Raw genomic sequence first — 21,385 nt, forward strand, 5'->3', positions numbered from 1 at the left:
AGCTATTACATGGTAAAGTCCAGGGGTGGGATGAGAGTGATCTGGGCACCGGGCAATGAGGATCTTGGGGCTCCTTCTGGTCTTGCTGCCCCCCTCTGGTCCTGTTGCCCCCTCCCCCTGGTCCTGCTGCCTCCCTCTCCTCCTGCCACTGACCTTTTCCTTTAGTCCTGCAGCTAAATCAGCTGTCTGGCGCTGACATTGGAACTTCCCTCTGCCACAGCCCAAGCTTGTGGAAGAAGGAAGTGATAACAGAAGGGGGTGGACCACGGCAGAGGGAAATTCCAGTGTCAGCAGAAGATGGCCGATTTAGCTGCCAGTGCCTCCACCTGCGAAGGGGATGTTTGGGAATGGGAGTACAGGAGGGAGAGGAGACAAGAGTGTCCCAGTTCTGGTTCCGGAGGAGAGAGAAGGATGTTGCACATTGGGCACATGGGAGGGAAGCACTGGAACCCTCCCCCCATAGCCCTGGGCCCTCAGGCATTGCCCAGTTGCTCGTATGGTCAGTCCATCACTGGTAAAGTCCATGTTAAGATGCGATAACTGCAAATTTACCACAGTTTAGTAAAGGGCACTTTTTCTCACTAAATTCAACTTTAAGATGTATTTCCCTCCCTCACATCACTCACACTCATGGTATATGATATGAATGTGGTATAGCTGGATAGTTCTGAAGAAGATGATTCCTTCCTTGCATGATTTGGCACAGTGAATCACAACCAATTCAGAGTGTGTTTTCCAGTAGAAGTCCTTGAAGGTGGGAGATCTGAATTCACATATATGTGTTCATTTATAGATCCTCAACGCATTTGACACAACACAGCCCATGTCAGGTCTCCCAATAAAATCTGTTCTTCTACACAAATTCTTGAGGTCCATTGTGCTATTTTCTGCTGAACAACCAGATGGTCTGCATGAATCAATGGTGTTAAATCTGTTGCACAGCATTCACAATCTTGAGATATGGTTTAAAAGAATTTGAAGATCTTGGTCTCACAGCTCAAGCTTCTGAAGTCAGTATAGATGTACATATCAAACCTGCCTCCCAGAAATGCTAAAAGAACAGCCCACAAATTCCTTAATCTGCACTTCCCCAACTGCAAAGGACTAAAGTACAAGCTATCACACGCGACCAGCTTTTCCTACATGAGAACACAGATATGGAATGCACTACCAACTGACTTGAAAACGATTAACGACATAACTACCTTTCGTAAATCTTTGAAAACCTATTTCTTCAACAAGGCCTACAAAGGGAACCCATGTCAAATTACAAAAAACCTCACCACTTCACCCTATTCTGGCATTTATCTTTCTATAACTTTGCTTAGACCTTTTTTCTTCATCCAGAATCTTTTTTGTAACACCAACTGTATCTATCTCCTGGAATGGCGATGCCATAACAGGTGCTTGTAAGCCACATTGAGCCTGCAAATAGGTGGGAAAACGTGGGGTACAAATGCAATAAATAAATAAATAATAAATAAATACATCTTGTTGTCATCCATGTGAATGAAATTACTTAAGATGGTTCATGAAACAAACTTTATGATGATGAAATGTGGTGGTACACATGAAATAGAAAGTGATAATATTGAAGGGCCTTCTTAAAAGTATTCAACAGATTTGTTACCAATGGGATGCCATTCTTGTTGAATCAAAAACAGTAGCCAAAAATATTGGCATTTCATCTGAATTTTCTACCAGTCACCTCAATCAGATACTGAGAACCACTGCAGGGCCAATGTGTTCTTTGATATAACTGTGGCAGGTTAGATATTATTGCACTGACAAAAACAGATACTGCACTTATTCTTAGCCAAGATGCGTTTGTGCCTCCAATGGGTTCCTTTGGCAATTCAAAGAATTAAGCAATAAAGATCTGCAATTAGTGGCAACACGGTTTCAGGAAAAGTGCATCAGGGAAATTTCAATGGAACTAGCTGATGAGTTCCATCTTCATCAAGCAAATATATTCCACAAACCTTAAATTACCTTGCAAGCTATAAGAACTCCTCCAAGAAATCCCAGATTTTGGACTATCTTCTGTCTTTCCTCTTATCACTATTGCTTTACCTATCTTTCTTAGTCTACCTGCAATGGTGACTAAGTGAATGTGCTTTTTTGCATATTAGAGCAAATGAAAACTATCACCGTTGTACAATGGGGCAGGAACACCTCAATGGCTGTGTTTTACATCAACAATAACATAGCATGACAACTGGATTTTTGCTTAATTATAAGCAAATTTGTACACTCTAACGACCCTGTTTACTAAGGCGCATTAACATTTTTAACGCGCCTACAATTAGCACGCCCGCTAACCGTGTAGGCGCCTATAGGGTTATTGTAGGCGCATACACAGTTAACACGCGTACATGGTTAACGCGCATTAAAAATGTTAACACGCCTATAACGCAGCTTAGTAAACAGGGCCCTACGGCCTGGAAAACATTTTTAAAATAATCCTGTTTTACTGCAAATAATTCCAAGGATTACAGATTGCAACATTAGGTAAGCAAATGAGATTTTAATTTAAATAAATTTTGTACATTATTACCTCTACAGCTAAAGATCTACCTCAGCTGCTTCGATATCTATTTTGTTGTTGTTATTGTTATTAAATTATGAATTCAATTTGCACCAGACCAGGCCTCTGTGATTCTCTGAAAGGCTTGTGCCAAGGTGAACATTTAGGTGAAACAAAGCCGTGTTAATGGTGACATATACTTGAATAACTATACCTGAGACATCCGTCCAGAAAATGTTTGTTCTTTTATCTTTTTAAATAGCATTAATACTGAAAACATCAAACATTCCCCCCCCCCCCCCCCCCCAACACCTTTTGAAAATGCATACAACTAGGCTGTAGCAAAATGAAGTATCATTTCCTGGTGATATGCAAATGCAACACTTTTTGGGGCTCATAATCAAATTTTTTAAAATATCCAAAAAATGGAACAAGTGGCAGATGGACGGGTTTGTCACACAAAAATGTCTAAATCATATAATCAAGCATACCTAGAAAAAAACATTTAATCAGATATTCACCGAAAAAAGCACTTTTTCAAGAAGGGGATTTTGGAGGCATGTTGTGGGCGTGAGATGGATGATTTTTTTTTTTTTTTGCAATAATGGATAGCAAAACGACTTCCTGGGGTCAGAAAGAAGAATACAATGATTTAGGCCCACTTAAAAAGCAATTAGGTCAATGCCAAACCTATCTTTGGAGATGGAATTGGTCGCTTCTAAAAACAGTTGAGATTAGAGGGAGAGGGGAAAGGTTTGCAGTTTGTTAAGAAATAAAATTGTTAATAGAACACTGGTTGGACGCTGCCGCTCCTGTGGGCGGTAGGTGCTATATATACACAACTTTCAATAAAAATGATTTAAACATAAAAACAGTTGAGAGTTGCTGAGTGGTTTGTTTGCCCCAGTCTGAACCTTTTGACCCTCACATTTCCTGCCTTGCCTTCTCCGTGTCTCACCTCCTCAAGTTCTTGCCCACACCTTCAAGTCCCCCTACCACACTCATCCCTTGTTCTGTATCTGGCTCCCTTCTCCCACCAAACTCTCACTGTCCCCCAACCTCCACACCTCTCATTCCCGACCTGCTTGTATTCTGCCTCTCACTGTTGCTCTATTTGTCCAGTCCCAGTTTGTCATTGTGCTGTGTGCTGCTGCAGTTTGTGTGAAGGCTGTGTGCTGTTGCTGAGACAGCGAGTGCTGTGTTCTACTGCTGTGTGAGGAGGACTGTGTGCTGGTGCTGGAAGAGTGAGTACTATGCTATGTGCTGGTGCTGGGAGAGTCAGTGTTGTGTGCTGGTATTGGGTCTCACTGGGTGCAGTAGGTGGAGGTGTGCACACTGGTGTTACTGGGGTTAGTGGGTTGCACTTGTGGTGGTGGGACACCTGCACGTCAGTCATGGATGCACTGAAAGCTATTGTGGCTGACACATTACTGGATGTGGATTAGAGTTTAGAGGGCAAGCCTAGGGGGAGATATCGGTCATGGACCTGGACTAGGGGCCCAGCATTCTAGTTTTCCACAAATGCAGCATACCATCCTGCCCATTAACCTCAACTGTCCCACAGACCAGATATCTGTAGGCAGCACTGGTCTAAGATATGCACAGATTGTGAACCCCCAGGGGACAGATGGCTACAGAGTGCAATGGTGATGTAGGTGGACAGTCAGCCCTATACTGTGATCCACAATGCTGTTTATCTGAACTGCTTTATCTTCTCATGTCCAAGTAACTGTAGCTACATAAAGGGGATAGGGCATTGGTCATTGCAGCTGGCCACCCTCTCCCAACTTCCCAGAAAGACACTGGCTGTGCTCTGGCAGTTGGGTATCTGTGAGTGGGGTGTTTCCTGAGACAAGACGTTAGACCAGATATTCCCCTGCCAGGTCCTGGGGGCACCCAAGCCACTCAGGGGGTGAGGAGCTGCACAAGGAATGGATCTGAGAGATGTGCAGGCACTGGAAATATTGCCTGCACATCTCTCTCAGGCAGATTCCTTGTGCATCTCCTCACCCCCTGCATGGCTGGGGTGCCACCAGGACCTGGCAGGGGAATATCTAGCCTAACGTGTTATCTCAGGAAAGGCCCCACTTAGATACCCTACAGCCATGACCTGGCAGAAAAGACTGGAAAGATGTGTGCTTCCCACCCCCCACCCACAACGGAACCTAGTAGCAGTTTCCATATACCTCACACCTGTATCAGGTGCTGAAGTGGCCAACCTAAGCCCTACTGCTATTTCTGGCTCCAGCAGGGCATCACACCTTCTGTGTCACCCATTTTCTAGGTACTGGAGGAATGACATAATGGTCTGGGCTGTGGCCTGGGATACTGGAGGTGGCAAACTATATGATGCAAGGTTCCACATCGGAGTCACCGACCAGGAAAAGGATCTACTTGTCATTGTTGATGTTACGTTGAAACCCTCTGCTCAGTGTGCAGCGATGGCTGAGAAAGCAAATAGAATGTTAGAAATTATTAGGAAAGGAATGGAAAACAAAACTGAGAATGTTATAACGCCTTTGTTTTCCTCCAATGTGTGCAATTCTGGTCACTGCATCTCAAAAAAGATATAGTGGAATTAGAAAAGGCACAGAGAAGGGCAACAAAAATGATAAAGGGTTGACTTTCCTATGAGGAGAGGCTAAAGCAGATAGGGCTCTTCAGCTTGGAGAAGAAATGGCTGAGGGAAGATATGGTAGAGGTCTATGAAAAACTAAGTAGAGTGGACTGGGAAGACGTGAATCACTTGATTACTCTTTCCAAAAATACTAGGACTAGGGGGCATGCAATGAAGCTACTAAGTAGTAAATGTAAAACAAACCAGAGAAAATATTTCTTCAATCATGGAGTAATTAAACTCTGGAATTTATTGCCAGAGAATGTGGTAAAAGCAATTAGCATAGCAAGGTTTTAAAAAGATTTGGATAATTTTCTAAAACAAAAGTCCATAAGTCATTATTAAGATGGACTTGGGAAAATCCACTGCTTATTTCTAGGATAAGCTGCATAAATGTTTTGGTGGGGGTGGGGGGGATCTTGCCAGGTACTTGTAACCTGAATTGGCCACTGTTGGAAACAGGATACTGGACTTGACGGACCTTTGGTCTGTCCTAGTATAGCAATGCTTATGTTCTTATGTAGGCTACGGTAGAAAGTGTCCTTAGTGCACCCTTACATGGGTTTTTCCCGTGCATTAAGGCCATTTTTACTGCAGCAGTAAAATGACCAATTTTCCTTTTTTTTTTTTTTTTTTTTTTTGCATTAATGGCCATGCGCTAAGGTTGCACATGGCCATTAAAACAAATTACTGTGGGAGTACTTACCAACACCAATTTTTTAGGAAGTTAGGGCTCATGCAGTAATCCTGCAGTAATCAGCGTGTGGTATGGCAGACATGCGATTAGAAACATCCACTTTCCGTTCCCAGACATGCCCCCTCCACGCAAAAATTAAAAACGTTTTAGCACATGGGTAGCATTCATCGATTGGGAACTTACTGCATCATGGTAAGCTCTTTTAGGCTGTGGTAAGTGCACGCTAGAGCTTCTGAGAGCTTAGTAAAAGAACCCCTAAATGTGTAAGAAAATCACCTCCTTGCATAAAATTATCAGATGTGCTACTGTTTACCCAGCAATACATTCTAGTAAAATCATATCTATGGCATTTGTTTAATAATTCTGGACTGTAAGGACACCGCAGATGATAGCAAGATAAAGAGCCACTGAGAAATTTAGGAGGACCTACTTTTAAATGTCTACACACAATTAAGACCATACTCCTAAAGTGATTTACAGGTAGACACTGGTTCATGCTTAACATTTAATGCACTTTAAATTATGGTATAGTCACTCCCAAGTTAGAACTGGAAACTGCACGTGTGCTCATCTGTTTTATACAAAAAACTAAATCTGCATACAGATGCATTTCTCAGATAAATAATTCATGTTAATCTCAAATTCATAATCTCTCCAAGTATTGATGTGTACTTGCAACGTACAAAACACAGTTAATGAGCAAATGCTACTGCACACTGAATTTTAAATTGCCTGTTTTGATGAGGCTGGATAAATTTGCCATGTCGGTTATTTATTTAGAGAAGGTACAGGATTACAATGGTCCCTTCTTAAAAGACCTTTGTTTTTTCTTGGTGAAGGCTGTGAGAAATCAGTGCTTGCTGCTGACCTCCTTATCTAGATTAGAAACTATCAATAGTTAAGATCACTTTCTCCACAAACCTTGAGAGTGTTACCATTCCCAGGACCCAGCTCTAAGAAGTCCAAACAACAAGGTATAATCAATGTTTACTACTTAAACGGGGTTTAAGACTGGGGGTTTAAAAGCCTTTGAGGTACAGTGGATCAACAATGGCCAGGTCAACATTTAATAGCAGTGCTGATTGCATCCTTATGAATGCTGGCAGCAGTGCTTAAAAAGATATGTATATTCAGTTCCACTATGCAAATAGGTAGCAGAGCTGAATTTACATATAGGACTAGATTCAGTGAATGGTGCCCAAATTTGGGTGCTGAAAAAAAATGCATGCTAAGTGTTATTCTATAAACCGTGCTTGGCTGGTCAAAGCCAAACTGGCCAAAAGTAAACCAGATATTCAATGCCAATCACCGGAAACAGCCAGCATTGAATATCCAGTTTCACTGCTGACCGTGGGACTTAGCAGGGCTAACTCCCAAGGTCTGAATATTGGCCTCCATATATAGAATTTGGGGCATAATGCAGCCATTGCCCTTGTCACCTCTCATTTAGACTACTGCAATCTGCTTCTTGCTGGCCTCCCACTTAGTCACATCTCCCCTCTCCAGTCGGTTCAAAATTCTGCTGCCCGTCTCATCTTCCGCCAGGGTCGCTTTACTCATACTACCCCTCTCCTCAAGTCGCTTCACTGGCTCCCTATCCGTTTTCGCATCCTGTTTAAACTTCTTCTACTAACCTATAAATGTATTCACTCTGCAGCTCCCCAGTATCTCTCCACACTCGTTCTTCCCTACTCCCCTTCCCATGCACGCCGATCCATGGATAAATCCTTCTTATCTGTTCCCTTCTCCACTACTGCCAACTCCAGACTTCGCTCCTTCTGTCTCGCTGCACCCTACGCCTGGAATAAACTTCCTGAGCCCCTACGTCTTGCCCCATCCTTGACCACCTTTAAATCTAGACTGAAAGCCCACCTCTTTAACATTGCTTTTGACTGGTAACCACCTATAACCTCTTACTTCTACCTACCCTCCTCTCCTCTTTCCTCTATACATTAATTGATTTGTTTGCTTTATTTTTGTCTATTAGATTGTAAGCTCTTTGAGCAGGGACTGTCTTTCTTCTATGTTTGTGTAGCGCTGTATATGCTTTGTAGCGCTATATAAGTGCTAAATAGTAGTAGTAGTACTAGTAATATTCAACTATTATAAGGGTGATTCTATAATCTAGGCATCCACACTTATGCACCCCTTGCACGAGTAAATGGCCACAATACTAACATTTACAAGTGTAAGAGTACACTTCCTCACAAAAGTGCCAGCAAGACCCCTAAATTCTATTCTGTAGTGGCACGCCCAGTTTATATAGTGTGTAAAAGCAAGAGAGCATACACATAGGCAGGGCTTACAGTTATGCATTTAACTTACAGAAGTCCTCTTCCCTGCATCATCGTCTCATCCACAAATTTAGACTCCAGAGCTCTACCTCCTTCTGGCATCCTCTGCATGAAATGGGCAGCATTTCTGAAAATGATACCCTGCAGGTTCTGAATTTCAACTTTCTAACTAAAATCCTAAAGGCTTCCAGAACTTCAGTCCTGCATATTCCTATGCCATTGGTACCCACATGCACTATAACAGCCAACTCCTCCTGAGCAATATCTAAAATCCTATCCAGTTGTCATGTGAGGTCTGCTACCTTTGCACCAAATAGGCAAATTGCCAAGCAATCCTCATGTCCACCAGTCACCCAGCTATTTGCATTCCTAATGACTGAATTGCCAACTAGAATAGCAGCCCTTATGATGTGTCCCTGTAGACACATCCTCTGTGTGATAGGATACTGTCAGGCTTATTTTCAAAAGAGAAGGGCGCCCATCTTTCAACACAAATTGGAAGATGGGCGTCCTTCTCACAGGGTCGCCCAAATCGGCATAATCGAAAGCCGATTTTGGGCGTCCTCAACTGCTTTCTGTCGCGGGGACGACCAAAGTTCACGGGGGCGTGTCAAAAGCATAGCAAAGGCGGGACTGGGGCGTGCTTAACACATGGGCGTCCTCAGACAATAATGGAAAAAAGAAGGGCGTCCCTGACGAACACTTGGGCGACTTTACTTTGTCCTTTTTCGTTTATGACCAAGCCACAAAAATGTGCCCTAAAGGACCAGATGACCACCAGAGGGAATCAGGGATCACCTCCCCTTACTCCTCCAGTGGTCACTAACCCCCTCCCACCCCAAAAAAATATTAAATATTTTTTCCAGCCTCTATGCCAGCCTCAAATATCATACCCAGCTCCATGACAGCAGTATGCAGGTCCCTGGAGCAGTTTTAGTGGGTACTGCAGTGCACTTCAGGCAGGTGGACCCAGGCAGGGCCGCCGAGAGACTGGGCCAGGCCCGGGACAAGGCCACCCCGGGACCCTGCCCCCCGCTCCCCCCCTCCATCCGCCACCGGGCCAGGCCACCTGCATTGAAATGACAGCACCTCTCACCTCCGTGTGAAAGCGCTGCAGGTAGCAGGGCAGCAGATCACTTCTCTTCGGGCCTCCTTCCCTCCCTATGTCCCGCCCTCGCGGAAGTTACGTCAGACAAGGGCGGGACACAGGGAGGGAAGGAGGCCCGAAGGGAGGCGATGTGCTGCCCTGCTGCCTGCAGCACTTTCACTCGGAGGTGAGAGGTGCTGTCATTTCAATGCAGTTGGCCCGGCCCAGTGGCAGACTGTCGATGACGGAGGGCGGGTGAGACTGGGCCCCCCTGGAGGCCCGGGCCCGGGGAATTTTGTCCCCCCTGCCCCCCCCCCCCTCTCGGCGGCCCTGGACCCAGGCCCATCCCCCCTACCTATTACACTTGTGGAGGAAAGAGCAAGCCCTCCAAAACCCACCAGAAGCCCACTGTACCCACATGTAGGTGCCTCCCTTCATCCCTAAGGGTGCCTCCCTTCATCCCTAAAGGCTATTGGTGTACAGTTGTGGAGAGTAGGTTTTGGGGGGGGGGGGGGGTTGGAGGGCTCAGCACACAAGGTAAGGGAGCTATGCACCTGGGAGCTTTTTCTAGGGTGCCCGGTTGGTGTCCTGGCATGTGAGGGGGACCAGTGCACTACGAATGCTGGCTCCTCCCATGACCAAATGGCTTGGATTTGGTCGTTTCTGAGATGGGCGTCCTCGGTTTCCATTATCGCTGAAAACCAGGGACGACCATCTCTAAAGATGACCATCTCTAAGGACGACCGTCTCTAAGGTTGACCTAAATGTTGAGACTTGGGCGTTCCCGACTGTATTATCGAAACAAAAGATGGACGCCCATCTTGTTTCGATAATACAGGTTTCCCCCACCCCTTCGCAGGGACGTCCTGCAAGGACGTCCTCAGGAAAACTTGGGCACCCCATTCGATTATGCCCCTCCATATCACTTCTTACCACACCAGGGTAATGTTCTCCTTCCATGTGGCCTTTCCTCTCCAAAACAGCAGACGAGCTGGTAGAATAGAGGTGGAACTGCTCGATTATGTTGCTGAAGATTTCCTCTATAAACTTCTCTGTCTGCTTCTGCTCCACCAGGTCTTAGACTGATTCTCTGATAGCTAGGAGTTCTTTGCACTGAGTGCACACATATCTCACCAACTGGTAGATAATCATAACTGTAGCACTTAATGGATAAGACTGGATAGTCCCCCTCTGGGTTGTGAACTACTGTCTGCATCTTAATTTTCTTGGGTGGGGGGGGGGGGAGTCTTTTACTAAAGCTTAGCTTGAGTTATCTGCAGCAGGGCCCATAGGAATAAAATGGGCCCTGCTATGGATAACTCGAGCTAAGCTTTAGTAAAAGACCCGTTTGGTTTGTTAGCTCTTTAAGGGCTTCTTTTACAAAGCCGTGCTAGTGATTCCTGTGTGGCAAATGAGAGGAAGTCCACAGGAATTGAATGGACTCTAAACTAGCTAAGGGAACAGGGGTGCTCAAATTAGTATGAAGTACTTTTAGCATATTTGGTGTATTTAAGTTTGTTTATTATTGTTTATAAGGATAGGTTTACTCACTTGCAGATGTAAATGTATTTATTTATGCCTAATTGACCATAGTTTTGAAAGATTATCTTGTTACACTATCAAATTTGATGCTGCAATTTACAGGAAGATGGTGTGTGGCATTGTTCTACTCATATTAAGAGAATGTGATCATTAAAGGAGGAAAGGAGTGCATATAAATTGCATTTTTTAATCTATGTGCATTATTCTCTCTTAAAAAGTTGCCCAGACAAAAAACAGGCAAAAATACTGCAGGTACTTTGTTCACAAGCAAATATTCTAAGCAAAATTACCCATGATAATTTTGCTTTGATTAACAGTGAAAACCCCACAAAGTATTGAACCAATGTGAGTAGTTTGATTATTGTCCCTGTGAGGTTTTCTTTTCAAATAGCTTTTCTGTCTTTGCATATTGGAATTTCTTCCATGTAGAAAATGGTCACTTCTAAAATATATATATATATATTTTAAAACGCAACTCAAATACTTTTAAGAGGGCAATTTTCAATTTCTTTTATAGGGTTTCCCTTTGAAAATCTGGCACTAAGTCAGTGCCACAGGGATTCTTTACTCCACAAATGTATAGGTTTTATTTATTTATTTTAAAAAATGATATAATCTCTATGGCAATCGTTTTAGAAGGGTGATTCACCCTTGAGATGTGCATAAATCGACACTTAAATGTTTATCTTGCATAAACTTTTTAAGTCCCCATTTCACAAAGCCGGGATATGCACATCTGAAAACCAAGTGCATGGAAATGGCAAGGGGTCATGGTCTGAAAATGTCTTGGGTGTGACAGGGGCATAGCAAATTAATAGAGGTTTATTTCCCATTTCAAAAAGAAAAAAAACATCTACAGTATGTCCTAAAAGATTGATGTCAGGATTTACACCTGCAATAAGCACATTTAGGTTTTGGCAAACTGCTCCTATTGAGCAGTGCTCCACTGAAGGGAATAGAGGAGGTTGCCCCCCTTAATCTCCCAGTGTATTTTGTCCCCCCCCCCCCCAAAAGCCAAACTGGCAAGGGAAACTGGTCTCTGTGGCAGTGCAGGGAAAATGCACGTTTATATTTGTAAATGGCAAAAGAAACATGTATGTGCTGGCAGAAACATATTTATGTGCTGGTTTTCAACCAGTGGACATTTTCTCTGTTTTCTTTTCTAAAATGGATGTTTATGCTGACTATACTCAGCACATAAATGTCCATTTCTCTTGTATTTTAGAACAGCCTCTACATCAGCAGATTCTCTTCTAAAATACTGGTGAAACTTGAGATGTCCTGACCTGGATGTCTAAATTTTGACTTCTACGTTCTACCTAAAATGGAGCTGTCCATGTACTTTGTGGGATCCATATTAACCTTGTCCCTCTGGCACTATTCCCTTGACCCGCTTTGAAAAAAATGTATGAGTATATACATTGTTGGGGGAGGGGCAATTTCAGAAGGCATTTTCCATAGAACACCATCTGAAAATTTCCCCTAGGGAGTTCATTTACGAAAGGTTATAGGAAGCACTGATGTTATCATTGTCTGTTATCTGCTGGCAAACCCACAGGGAAAAAAATATGTCAAGTAGTACACATGGTTAATAAATAACCACCTTAGTGATTAGGTCATAAAGCATATATATAATATTATTTCCTTTACTGAATGCGTTTGTTTTTAAGAGATCAAAGAATATTAGCACGTGCAGATGTTTTACTCTGCAGGAAAAACAGAAATGATGATCAAAAGTGCTTATTAATCTGAAATAATTACACATTGCCTTGGTTTTCCATTTCTAACTTCATAAGGCTCCAGTTTAAAACTCAGGCTCCAGTTTAAAACTCAACAGGGTTTATGCTAATAGAAACATAGAAACGGTGGTAGATAAAGGCTGTGTGGCATATCTAGTCTGCCATTCATAGCAACTCATTTCTATAATCTCTTCTTTCTTTCAGAGATCCTCTGTGCTTGTCATGTTTTCTTGAATCAAGGTACTGTTCTCAACTCTATCACCTCGAGTAGAAGGCTGTTCTATATATCTACCACACTTCTGTAAAGAAACCATTTCCTTACATTGTTCCTGAGTTTATCCCCTATAACAACCCCCTCCCCCAATCCAGAGTTTATTTTTCCATTAAAAATGCCTGCCTCCTCTATATTTATAACGTGGATGGGCATTGTTGATATGATGTCTAAATCCGACTTTGGACGTTTTGCTCAAAATGTCCAGAATCCAAGTGGCGAATATAGTGATTTTTGAAACAGCAAAACATCTATATATTTTTTTGAAAATGTCCACTCGCTAGATGTTTTTGTTCTCTCTGTGTTTATCTTTTTGGTCCACTTAAAAAAAAAAAAACATCCAAATGAAAAACACACAAAATCAAGCCATTGGGATGTAGGATAAGCCAGAATTATTAGGCGATGGGCCACACAGCATCCCAGCAGAGCAGTGGGGCATCCTAGGTGGCACTGCAGTGAACTTCATATAAAAGCTCCCAGGTACACATCTCACCATACTCCATTATATTGTACGGAGAGCCCTCCATAACCCAACAAAAACTTACTGTACCCAACTATACACCACTACAATAGTCCTTATGACTGCAAGTATCACCTATATGTGGGTACAGTAGAGTTTTTTTTTGGGGGGGGGAGGGGCTGACATTCCACCACAAGTGTAACAGAGTGAATTATTGGCCTGAGTCCCCTTCTCCACAGTGCAGTGCACTGCACCAACCACGAGGCAACTCCAGGGACCTGTTGCCTGCAGATATCACCTATATGTGGGAACAGTAGGTTTTTGGTGAGTTTTGGAGGGCTATGGGCCTGGATCTCCTTCTCTACAGTGCACTGTACTGACCATTAGACTACTCCAGGGACCTGCTTGCTGCTCCAATAGGACTAGCTAGAACATCTGAGGCTGTCATAGGGCTGGTATGTACTGTTCTTTTCACATCTTTTGGGGTGGGGGGTCAGTGACCATTGGGGGATTAAGGGGGTCATTCCTTTATTCCTCTAGTGGTCACCTGGTAATTTAGGGCACTTTTTGTGGTTTAGTCATTATTAAAACAGGTCTAGCTCAAAATGTCTTAGTTTTGGTCCTGGATGTTTTTGATTTTTTCCATTATGGCAGAAAAATGTCCAAGTGTTAGGAATGCCCTAATATGCCCCAACACATTCCATTGTGATTTGAAGCACTGCAGACGAACTACATAGGTTTCAAAAATAGCAATTTGAATGCTTTGGCAAGTAAAACGTCCAAATGCTGCTTTATGCCACTTTTTAAACATTTTTCTCTTTCGAAAATAAGCCCCTTGGAGGTATTTAAATGTATCTGTCGTATTTCCGCTCTTCTGCCTTTAATCCAAAGTATACACATTTAGATTTTTACATCTGTCCCTATATGTGTTATGATGAAGATCATTAGCTATTTCAGTAGCTGCTCTCTGGACCAACTCCGTCTGTTGTAAATCCATTCAAAGCTGTGGTCTCAAGGATTGCACATAGACGCTAAATGAAGTCTTACCAGTATCTTAAACAGAGACAGACTCACCTACTTTTTCCTGTTGGCCACTTTTCTCTAGTCACCCAAATGTAATTTAATTTAATTTCATATGGACATTTACATTCCACTTTACCAATTTGGTTCAAGGTGGATTACATAATAATAATCACAGTTATCATCCCACAATAATATTTCCCTTTTACATCATAGTCCAGTAGTAAACCAATTAAAATCAATAAATGTAAATTAAAAATCCAAGTCTTTAAAATGTTTCTAAATTCCCTATAAGTAGCTTTCTTCCTTCCTACACGTGGAAAAGAATTCCACAATAAGGGTCCACCTACCTATTATGGTCCTGTTTCTTGTATTCTGCAATTTCATATGAGACACCCAAACATCCTTCTGACTTTTGCTGTTGCTTTTCCTGATTGGGCACCATGGGAACATCAAATACAATCATCACCCCCTGATCCCACTCTTGTTTTGTGAACAGAACTCCACCCCCATATTGTATGTTGACCTTGGGTTTTGCAGCCCACATTTACAGTAATGCATTAAATCTCAGCTTCCAAATTCTAGACCATTTCTCAAGCTTACATAATCCACATCTTCCAGGGTATCTATCCCGTTGCATGTTTTGGTACAATCTGCTAAAAAGGCAAACTTTTCCAGCTAGCTTGTCCACAATATTGCTTACAAAAATGTTGAAAAGAACCAGTCCCAGAAATGATCCTTGCAACACACCACAAGCAACACCTCTTTCCTTGCAGTGAAATCAATTTAACACTACCATTTGTCATCCCCCACTCAACCAGTTTCTAATGCTTGTGTACTTTATAAAGTCCTACCTTTTCAATAGCTCTGATCCATCTTTCCTTTGCCACACTACTTGTAAAAATAGAATTTTCATCCCTATGAGAAAAAAAATATCATAGATAAGATTGATATAGTTTTACTACTAATAGCAACAAGGGGGTCAGTATTCAAAGGGAATTACATGTTTATTGGTATTGACACACAGCCGTTAATAAAGAAGTACTTGCCTATTTGAGTTTTGGGCTCATTTTCAAAACAGAAAAACATAAGTGGCTTAAACCAGCATTTAGACGTTTTTCTCACAAAAACATTCAAATCAGTATTTTCGAAACCTATTTTTAGGTGTTTTTCTTTGAAGTTCATCAGAAGTGCATCCAAATCTCAAGGGGGTGTATCAGGGGTGTATTCAGGGCGGGAATTGGGCATGCCTGAGACTTATACGTTTTTCAGCCATAATGGAAGAAAAAAAAACATCCAGGACTAAAACTAAGACATTTTGAGCTAGACCTGTTTTTATAACAAATAAGGTACAAAAAGGTGCCACTGGAGAGAATCAGGGATGACCTCCACTTATTCCCCCAGTGGTCACTAACTCCCACCCCCAAAAATGTGATGAAAAACATTGCCTGCCAGCCTCTGTGCCAGCCTCAGATGTTATACTCAGGTCCATTGGAACAGAATGCAGGTCCCTGGAATAGTCTAGTGGTAGGTGCAGTGCACTGCAGAGAGGTGGACCCAGGCTTCTACCTCCCCCTACCTGTTACACTTGTGCAGGAAATTGTGAGCCCTCCAAAACTCACCAGAATCCTACTGTACCCACATCACCCGTAAGAGTTATGGAAATGGTGTACAGTTGGGGGTAGTGGGTTTGGGGGGGCTCAGCAGACAACGTAAGGGAGCAATGTTCAGATGTGTAGCTGGGAGCATTTTATGAAGTCCATTGCAGTGCCCCCTAGAGTGCCCTATTGCTTTCCCGGGATGACAGGGAGACCAGTGTACTAAAAATGCTGGCTCCTCCTACATACCAATGACTTGATTTTGTGTGTTTTGCACTTGAACGTTGTTTTTTTTTACGAAAATTGACCAAAAAATAAAACATCCAAATCACAAAACATTCTATTTTCGAAAACCAAAGATAGACGTTTTTCTTTTTTGAAAATGACCTTCTTTGCTATTCAGATTTTGGACGTTTTTTTCGCAAAATGTACATCAATATCCTCATAACCACATGTTCTGCTTACTCTTACCCAGTGCATTTTCTCTAGCGAAAAAGGTGCCGGTACTCAAATGCCAGGCCAACATTCAGGAGTGGGGTGATCACTGAGGGATTCATCCCACAATAGCCAGGCCCCCTGCAACCAGTCACAGAATCTATGACAAGGCAGAATTGGTGTGTAGAACCTGAGCTCTTTCATTAAAACTTGAGGACCATGGGTCAATTTTAGCAGAGAATGGAAAAGGTGCCGGTACTCAGTACTCCCTCAAAAAAAGCCCTGCTCTTACCACAAGTTTCTGTTTACTGTCTACCACCTGTTGGACTATCAAAATTCCTCTAAATCAGCTGGGTCTATAAACCATGCTCTAATGAAATCATATTTCGGTTCCCTAGCAAAACTGTTTGCAAACCATTTTTATTTCCTGGTTAGGCCATATTACAAAACCTTTACATGAATAGCTGCTACAGGGCCATTTCCAGTAAATGTCAGTAAATATACCATTGCAAGCATTTTCCAGTTTTGCCCTTTTTAACCTTTTGAGGCCTAGTTCAGCACACAATCTGACAGACTATTGTTCAGCCTGTGATATGGAGGGGCATAATTGAACGGCGCCGGCGAAATATGTGGCCGGCGATGTATTTTGGTGACACCGCAAACAGCTGGGCAGACCCGTATTTTCAAAAAAGATGGCCGGCCATCTTTTGTTTCGACAATATGGTTCCGGCCAGCCAAATGCCTTGGATTTGGCCAGGGTTTGAGATGGCCGGCTTTGTTTTTTAGCGATAATGGAAAGTTATGTCGGCCATCTCAAACCCTGGCCAAATTCAAGGCATTTGGCCATGGGAGGAGCCAGCATTTTTAGTGCACTGGCCCCCCTGACATGCCAGGATACCAACCAGCCACCCTAGGGGTCACTGCGGTGGACTTCAGAAAAGCTCTCATGTGCATAGCTCCCTTACTTTGGGAGCTGAGCCCCCCAACCCCCCCCCCCCAAACCCACTACCCACAAATGTACTGCACCCACTAAAATTGCTCCCGGGACCTGCATACAGCCTCTAGGACTTATTGCTGCTGTATAACTTTGGCACACCAGTTGACACCTGAAGACTAATCTCTCTGAAAAAGTCCTTTCTTGAAATAAGCACGTTTCCTCACAGTTAACTGCAGATCAGAGGTTGTGCCCCACTGGCAAAGAGTCCCCTGGTACTAAGATTAGCAGTAGGTCAGAGCTGGCACAATGGTGTACAATGCCCTCTTTCAGCACCATGCAAGATAAGAACTACGTTCTCTAACGTGGGTAACATAGGAAAGGGAACTAAAACTGGCTTACAAAAATGGCCACTACCGCATGGACTACAACAGGAAACAAAACAGGGCACACTCTGACCTGGTTGGCAGGGGGGAAAAGCACCATGGGAGTAGAGCCCAGTACCCTACACCCAACACAATGCATTGGTAATGTGACTCTGCAGGGCACCTAACAGAAAAGGTGTCATGCACCCGAGAGCCACATCGCAACCAGGGAAAGGCTGTCGGAGAATACAACACATTCTGCTTTCATGGAGGTGGGTACGGCAGTTGAGGCTGGCATACAGGCTGGCAAAAAAGGTTTTTAGTTTTATTTTTTTAGTTTGGAAGGTGGTTGCTGACCACTGGGGGAGTATGGGGAGGTCATCCCCGATTCCCTCCAGTGGTCATTTGGTCAGTTGGGGCACCTTTTTGAGGCTTGGTCGTGAAAATAAAAGGACCAAGTAAAGCCGGCGAAATAATGCTTAACGCCGCTTTTTTTTTCCATTATCGGCAAAAGCCGGCCATCTGGTAGCCATGCCCATGCCCGCCCATGTCCCGCCTTCGCTAATCTACCGACACGCCCCCTTGAACTTTTGCCGGCGAAGCGACGGGAAAGCGGCGATGCTATCAAAAATGCCGCATTCCATTATACCGATTTCGCCGCTTTTCCGAAATCGCCGGTCATCTCCTGATTTATGTCAGGAAATGGCCAGCAATCACTTTCGAAAATAAGCTGGATGGTATGATCCATATTAACAGTTAGCACACAGTAACTGCAGCTTAAAATGGCTTACCTCAGGACGTGTCCTTTTGCACAGCCACAATGACAGTATGCATGATGACAGTTACACACATACTTCCAAGCTAGTCAGTTAACATATTACAATGGGACACTTATAGTGACATAAAGGACTAAAATATGCATCCTCAGTGCCCAAAACTAGTTGGCTCCATATGAAATTATTTCCTGCATGTATTAACTTCTCCATCAGGGGATATTCATGGTACTATATGGAGGATGGCATCAAAAATCCCTCTAAATATATCACAGGGTGATTTAGGCCAGAGTTGGGCAGAGTAGCAAATCTCCTAGACCGGATGATATTCATTCCAGAGTACTGCTAGAACTGAAAAATGAACTTGTGGAACTATTGTTAGTAATATGCAATTTATCCTTAAAATCGAGCGTGGTAACGGAAGATTGGAGGGTGGCCAATGTAACACCGATTTTTAAAAAAGGTTCCAGGGGAGATCCGCAAAATTATAGACCGGCGAGGCTTACATCGGTGCCAGGCAAAATGGTAGAGACTATAGAGCATATTCAAAAGCATGGATTAATGAGACAAAGCCAACATGGATTTAGTGAAGGGAAATCTTGCCTCACCAATCTATTGCATTTCTTTGAAGGGGTAAACAAATATGTGGATAAAGGTGAGCTGGTTGATATTATGTATCTGGATTTTCAGAAGGCGTTTGACAAAGTACCTCATGAAAGACTCCAGAGGAAATTAGAGAGTCATGGGATAGGAGGTAGTGTCCTATTGTGGATTAAAAACTGGTTAAAAGATAGAAAACAGAGAGTAGGGTTAAATGGTCAGTATTCTCAATGGAGAAGGGTAGTTAGTGGGGTTCCCCTGGGGTCTGTGCTGGGACCGCTGTGTTAATCTGCTCGTGACCCCTTGTGCCTAAGCTGAAGTTTAGGAAGGACCTTGGCCAAGGCATAGGGTAGACCAAACAGGCGCTAAGCATTACCACAGGCCACAAAGCCCCGCACACTCAAGACAATCAACAAGCACCACCAGAAAAGGGAGATAGACTACTCAGGCGGGCTGCAAAGCTGATCCGGAACCCACTCGTACAGAGTCCAAGCGTACGGGCCTCACAGCCGAACTGGAACCAAGTCATACACTAGGGAAGGGAAAAGAACAACGAGGGGTCCCCTAAGGGACTGGAGCTCATGCACCATACACAGTGCTAGATAGTAACACAAGAGAAAGGCGACAGACAAAGGCTGGCAGATATAGACTACGACCAGAGGGAGAGAATGCAACCAAAGGCTACACAGAAACACAGGTATTAGAGGACAAAGCCCACAGGGAAAAAGGGAAAGCCGGGGAAAGAATAGGATACTGTAGACACGGACTCTACAAGAGCGAAGCTCCACAGGAATGGTTAAACAGGGACAAACAGGCTGAAGGAAAAGGCTGCTTTCAAATAAAGACAGGAAAGAAGCAGGCACACAAGAGTACCGAAAGGAATAAGGCAGACACCAGAGAAAGGCTGCCTAACAAAGGCAGGGCATACAGAAGCCAATACCAAGCTCTGCACATAAAGGGTTAATACTGAAGAAAGGGGAACTAAACAAACAAAGCAGGGATGAGCTTACCACGGACAAAACAACACCAGAGCCAGGCAGAGGACAGACCCAGGTGCAGTGCAGTGAATCAATCAAGCACATGCTGGTAAAAACCAGCACACACAGAAACCACAAGCAACGAGAAGAGCAAGCAAACTCCAAAGAATACACACTGTGCCACAAGCACAGACTGAGTGAGGGAATCAAGCTCAGCTCACAGGAATCAACGCTAGAGCTTAGGTTGTAGGGAGAGGTACGTTTAAATAGTTCTGACTTCTGACGTCTGTTGCTTCCGATGTCAGTTCAATCCCTGACAGGCCAATCAGAAGCGAGTCCCAGTCATTCCCCCTGCCTGTCTCAGCAGAATCATAACACGCTGCTTTTTAACATATTTATAAATGACCTAGAGATGGAAGTAACTAGTGAGGTAATTAAATTTGCTGATGACACAAAGTTATTCAAAGTAGTTAATTTATTGAGTAACAAGCTCTTACCACCAATAATTGGGTACTAACAACAAACTATTGAAGTTAATTGGAAGCACTTAGGATTTCCGCACGCATCTGGCTGTGTGCTATTCTATAACTCTACTAATACTTAACTCAAAAGAAGAATGGCCATGAGTGTATCGGGGGCATTCCGAAAAGTCATGTATACTTCCTCAGCATGCCTAACTTGGGCGCCAGCATTTACACCAGGTTTCAGCAGGAATAAGTCTGGTGCCTCCAGTTAGGCATGGGAATCGGTGCTAAGCGTTATTCTATAAAGGATGTGTGCCCTTTATAGAATAGCACAGCACCAATTTGTTTTTCAGCACCATTTATAGAATTTCCCCATTGAGATCTTTAAGTCTGTCCCCATACACTTTAACATGAACATCACTGATCATTTTACTAGATACCCTCTGGACCAGTTTATATATTTTTTTCAAGGTGTAGTCTCCTGAATTGTACATAGTACTCTAAATAGGGTCGCACCAGGGACTTAAAAAGAGGCGTTATCAGCTCCTTTTTCCTTCTGGCCATTGCTTTTCCTATGCACTTAAGAATCTTTCTGGCTTTGCCATCAACCTTTCTACCTGTTTGGCCACCTTAAGATCATCAGAGCCAGCCAACAACAGACAAAATGAAATTTTCCCCTGTTGTTGCCTGGCTCCACATTCCGCCTATCCCAGGAGCTGTCCTTTTTTGGTGTGAGTAAATTTTCAGACCTCCACTTTAGCTGGACAACTGCTAAATTACCCAGATTACACTGTGTGAAAATTGCTTTCCCCACAAACCAGGGCTTTTTTTGAGGGGGTACTTGGGGGTACTGAGTGCCGGCACCTTTTCTATTGTCTGCTAAAATTGACCCATGGTCCCCAAGTTTTAATGAAAGAGCTCAGGCTCTACACAAAAATTCTGCCTTGTCATAGATTCTGTGACTGGTTGCAAGAGGCCTGACTAT

General features: G+C 43.3%; 1 protein-coding gene across 2 annotated transcripts in view; it reads right to left on the reverse strand.

The window, feature by feature from the left end:
• Positions 1–21,385, reverse strand: part of UNC13C (unc-13 homolog C) — a 921,443-nt gene that overhangs the window by 691,076 nt on the left and 208,982 nt on the right. For both annotated transcript variants that reach the window (XM_030189213.1, XM_030189208.1), the window contains exon 7: positions 15,109–15,172. In XM_030189213.1, coding sequence (XP_030045073.1) covers positions 15,109–15,172 — 64 coding nt within the window. The remainder of the gene's footprint in view (positions 1–15,108; positions 15,173–21,385) is intronic.

The sequence above is a fragment of the Microcaecilia unicolor genome, chromosome 1 (assembly GCF_901765095.1).
Source record: "Microcaecilia unicolor chromosome 1, aMicUni1.1, whole genome shotgun sequence".
Classification (NCBI taxonomy): domain Eukaryota; kingdom Metazoa; phylum Chordata; class Amphibia; order Gymnophiona; family Siphonopidae; genus Microcaecilia; species Microcaecilia unicolor.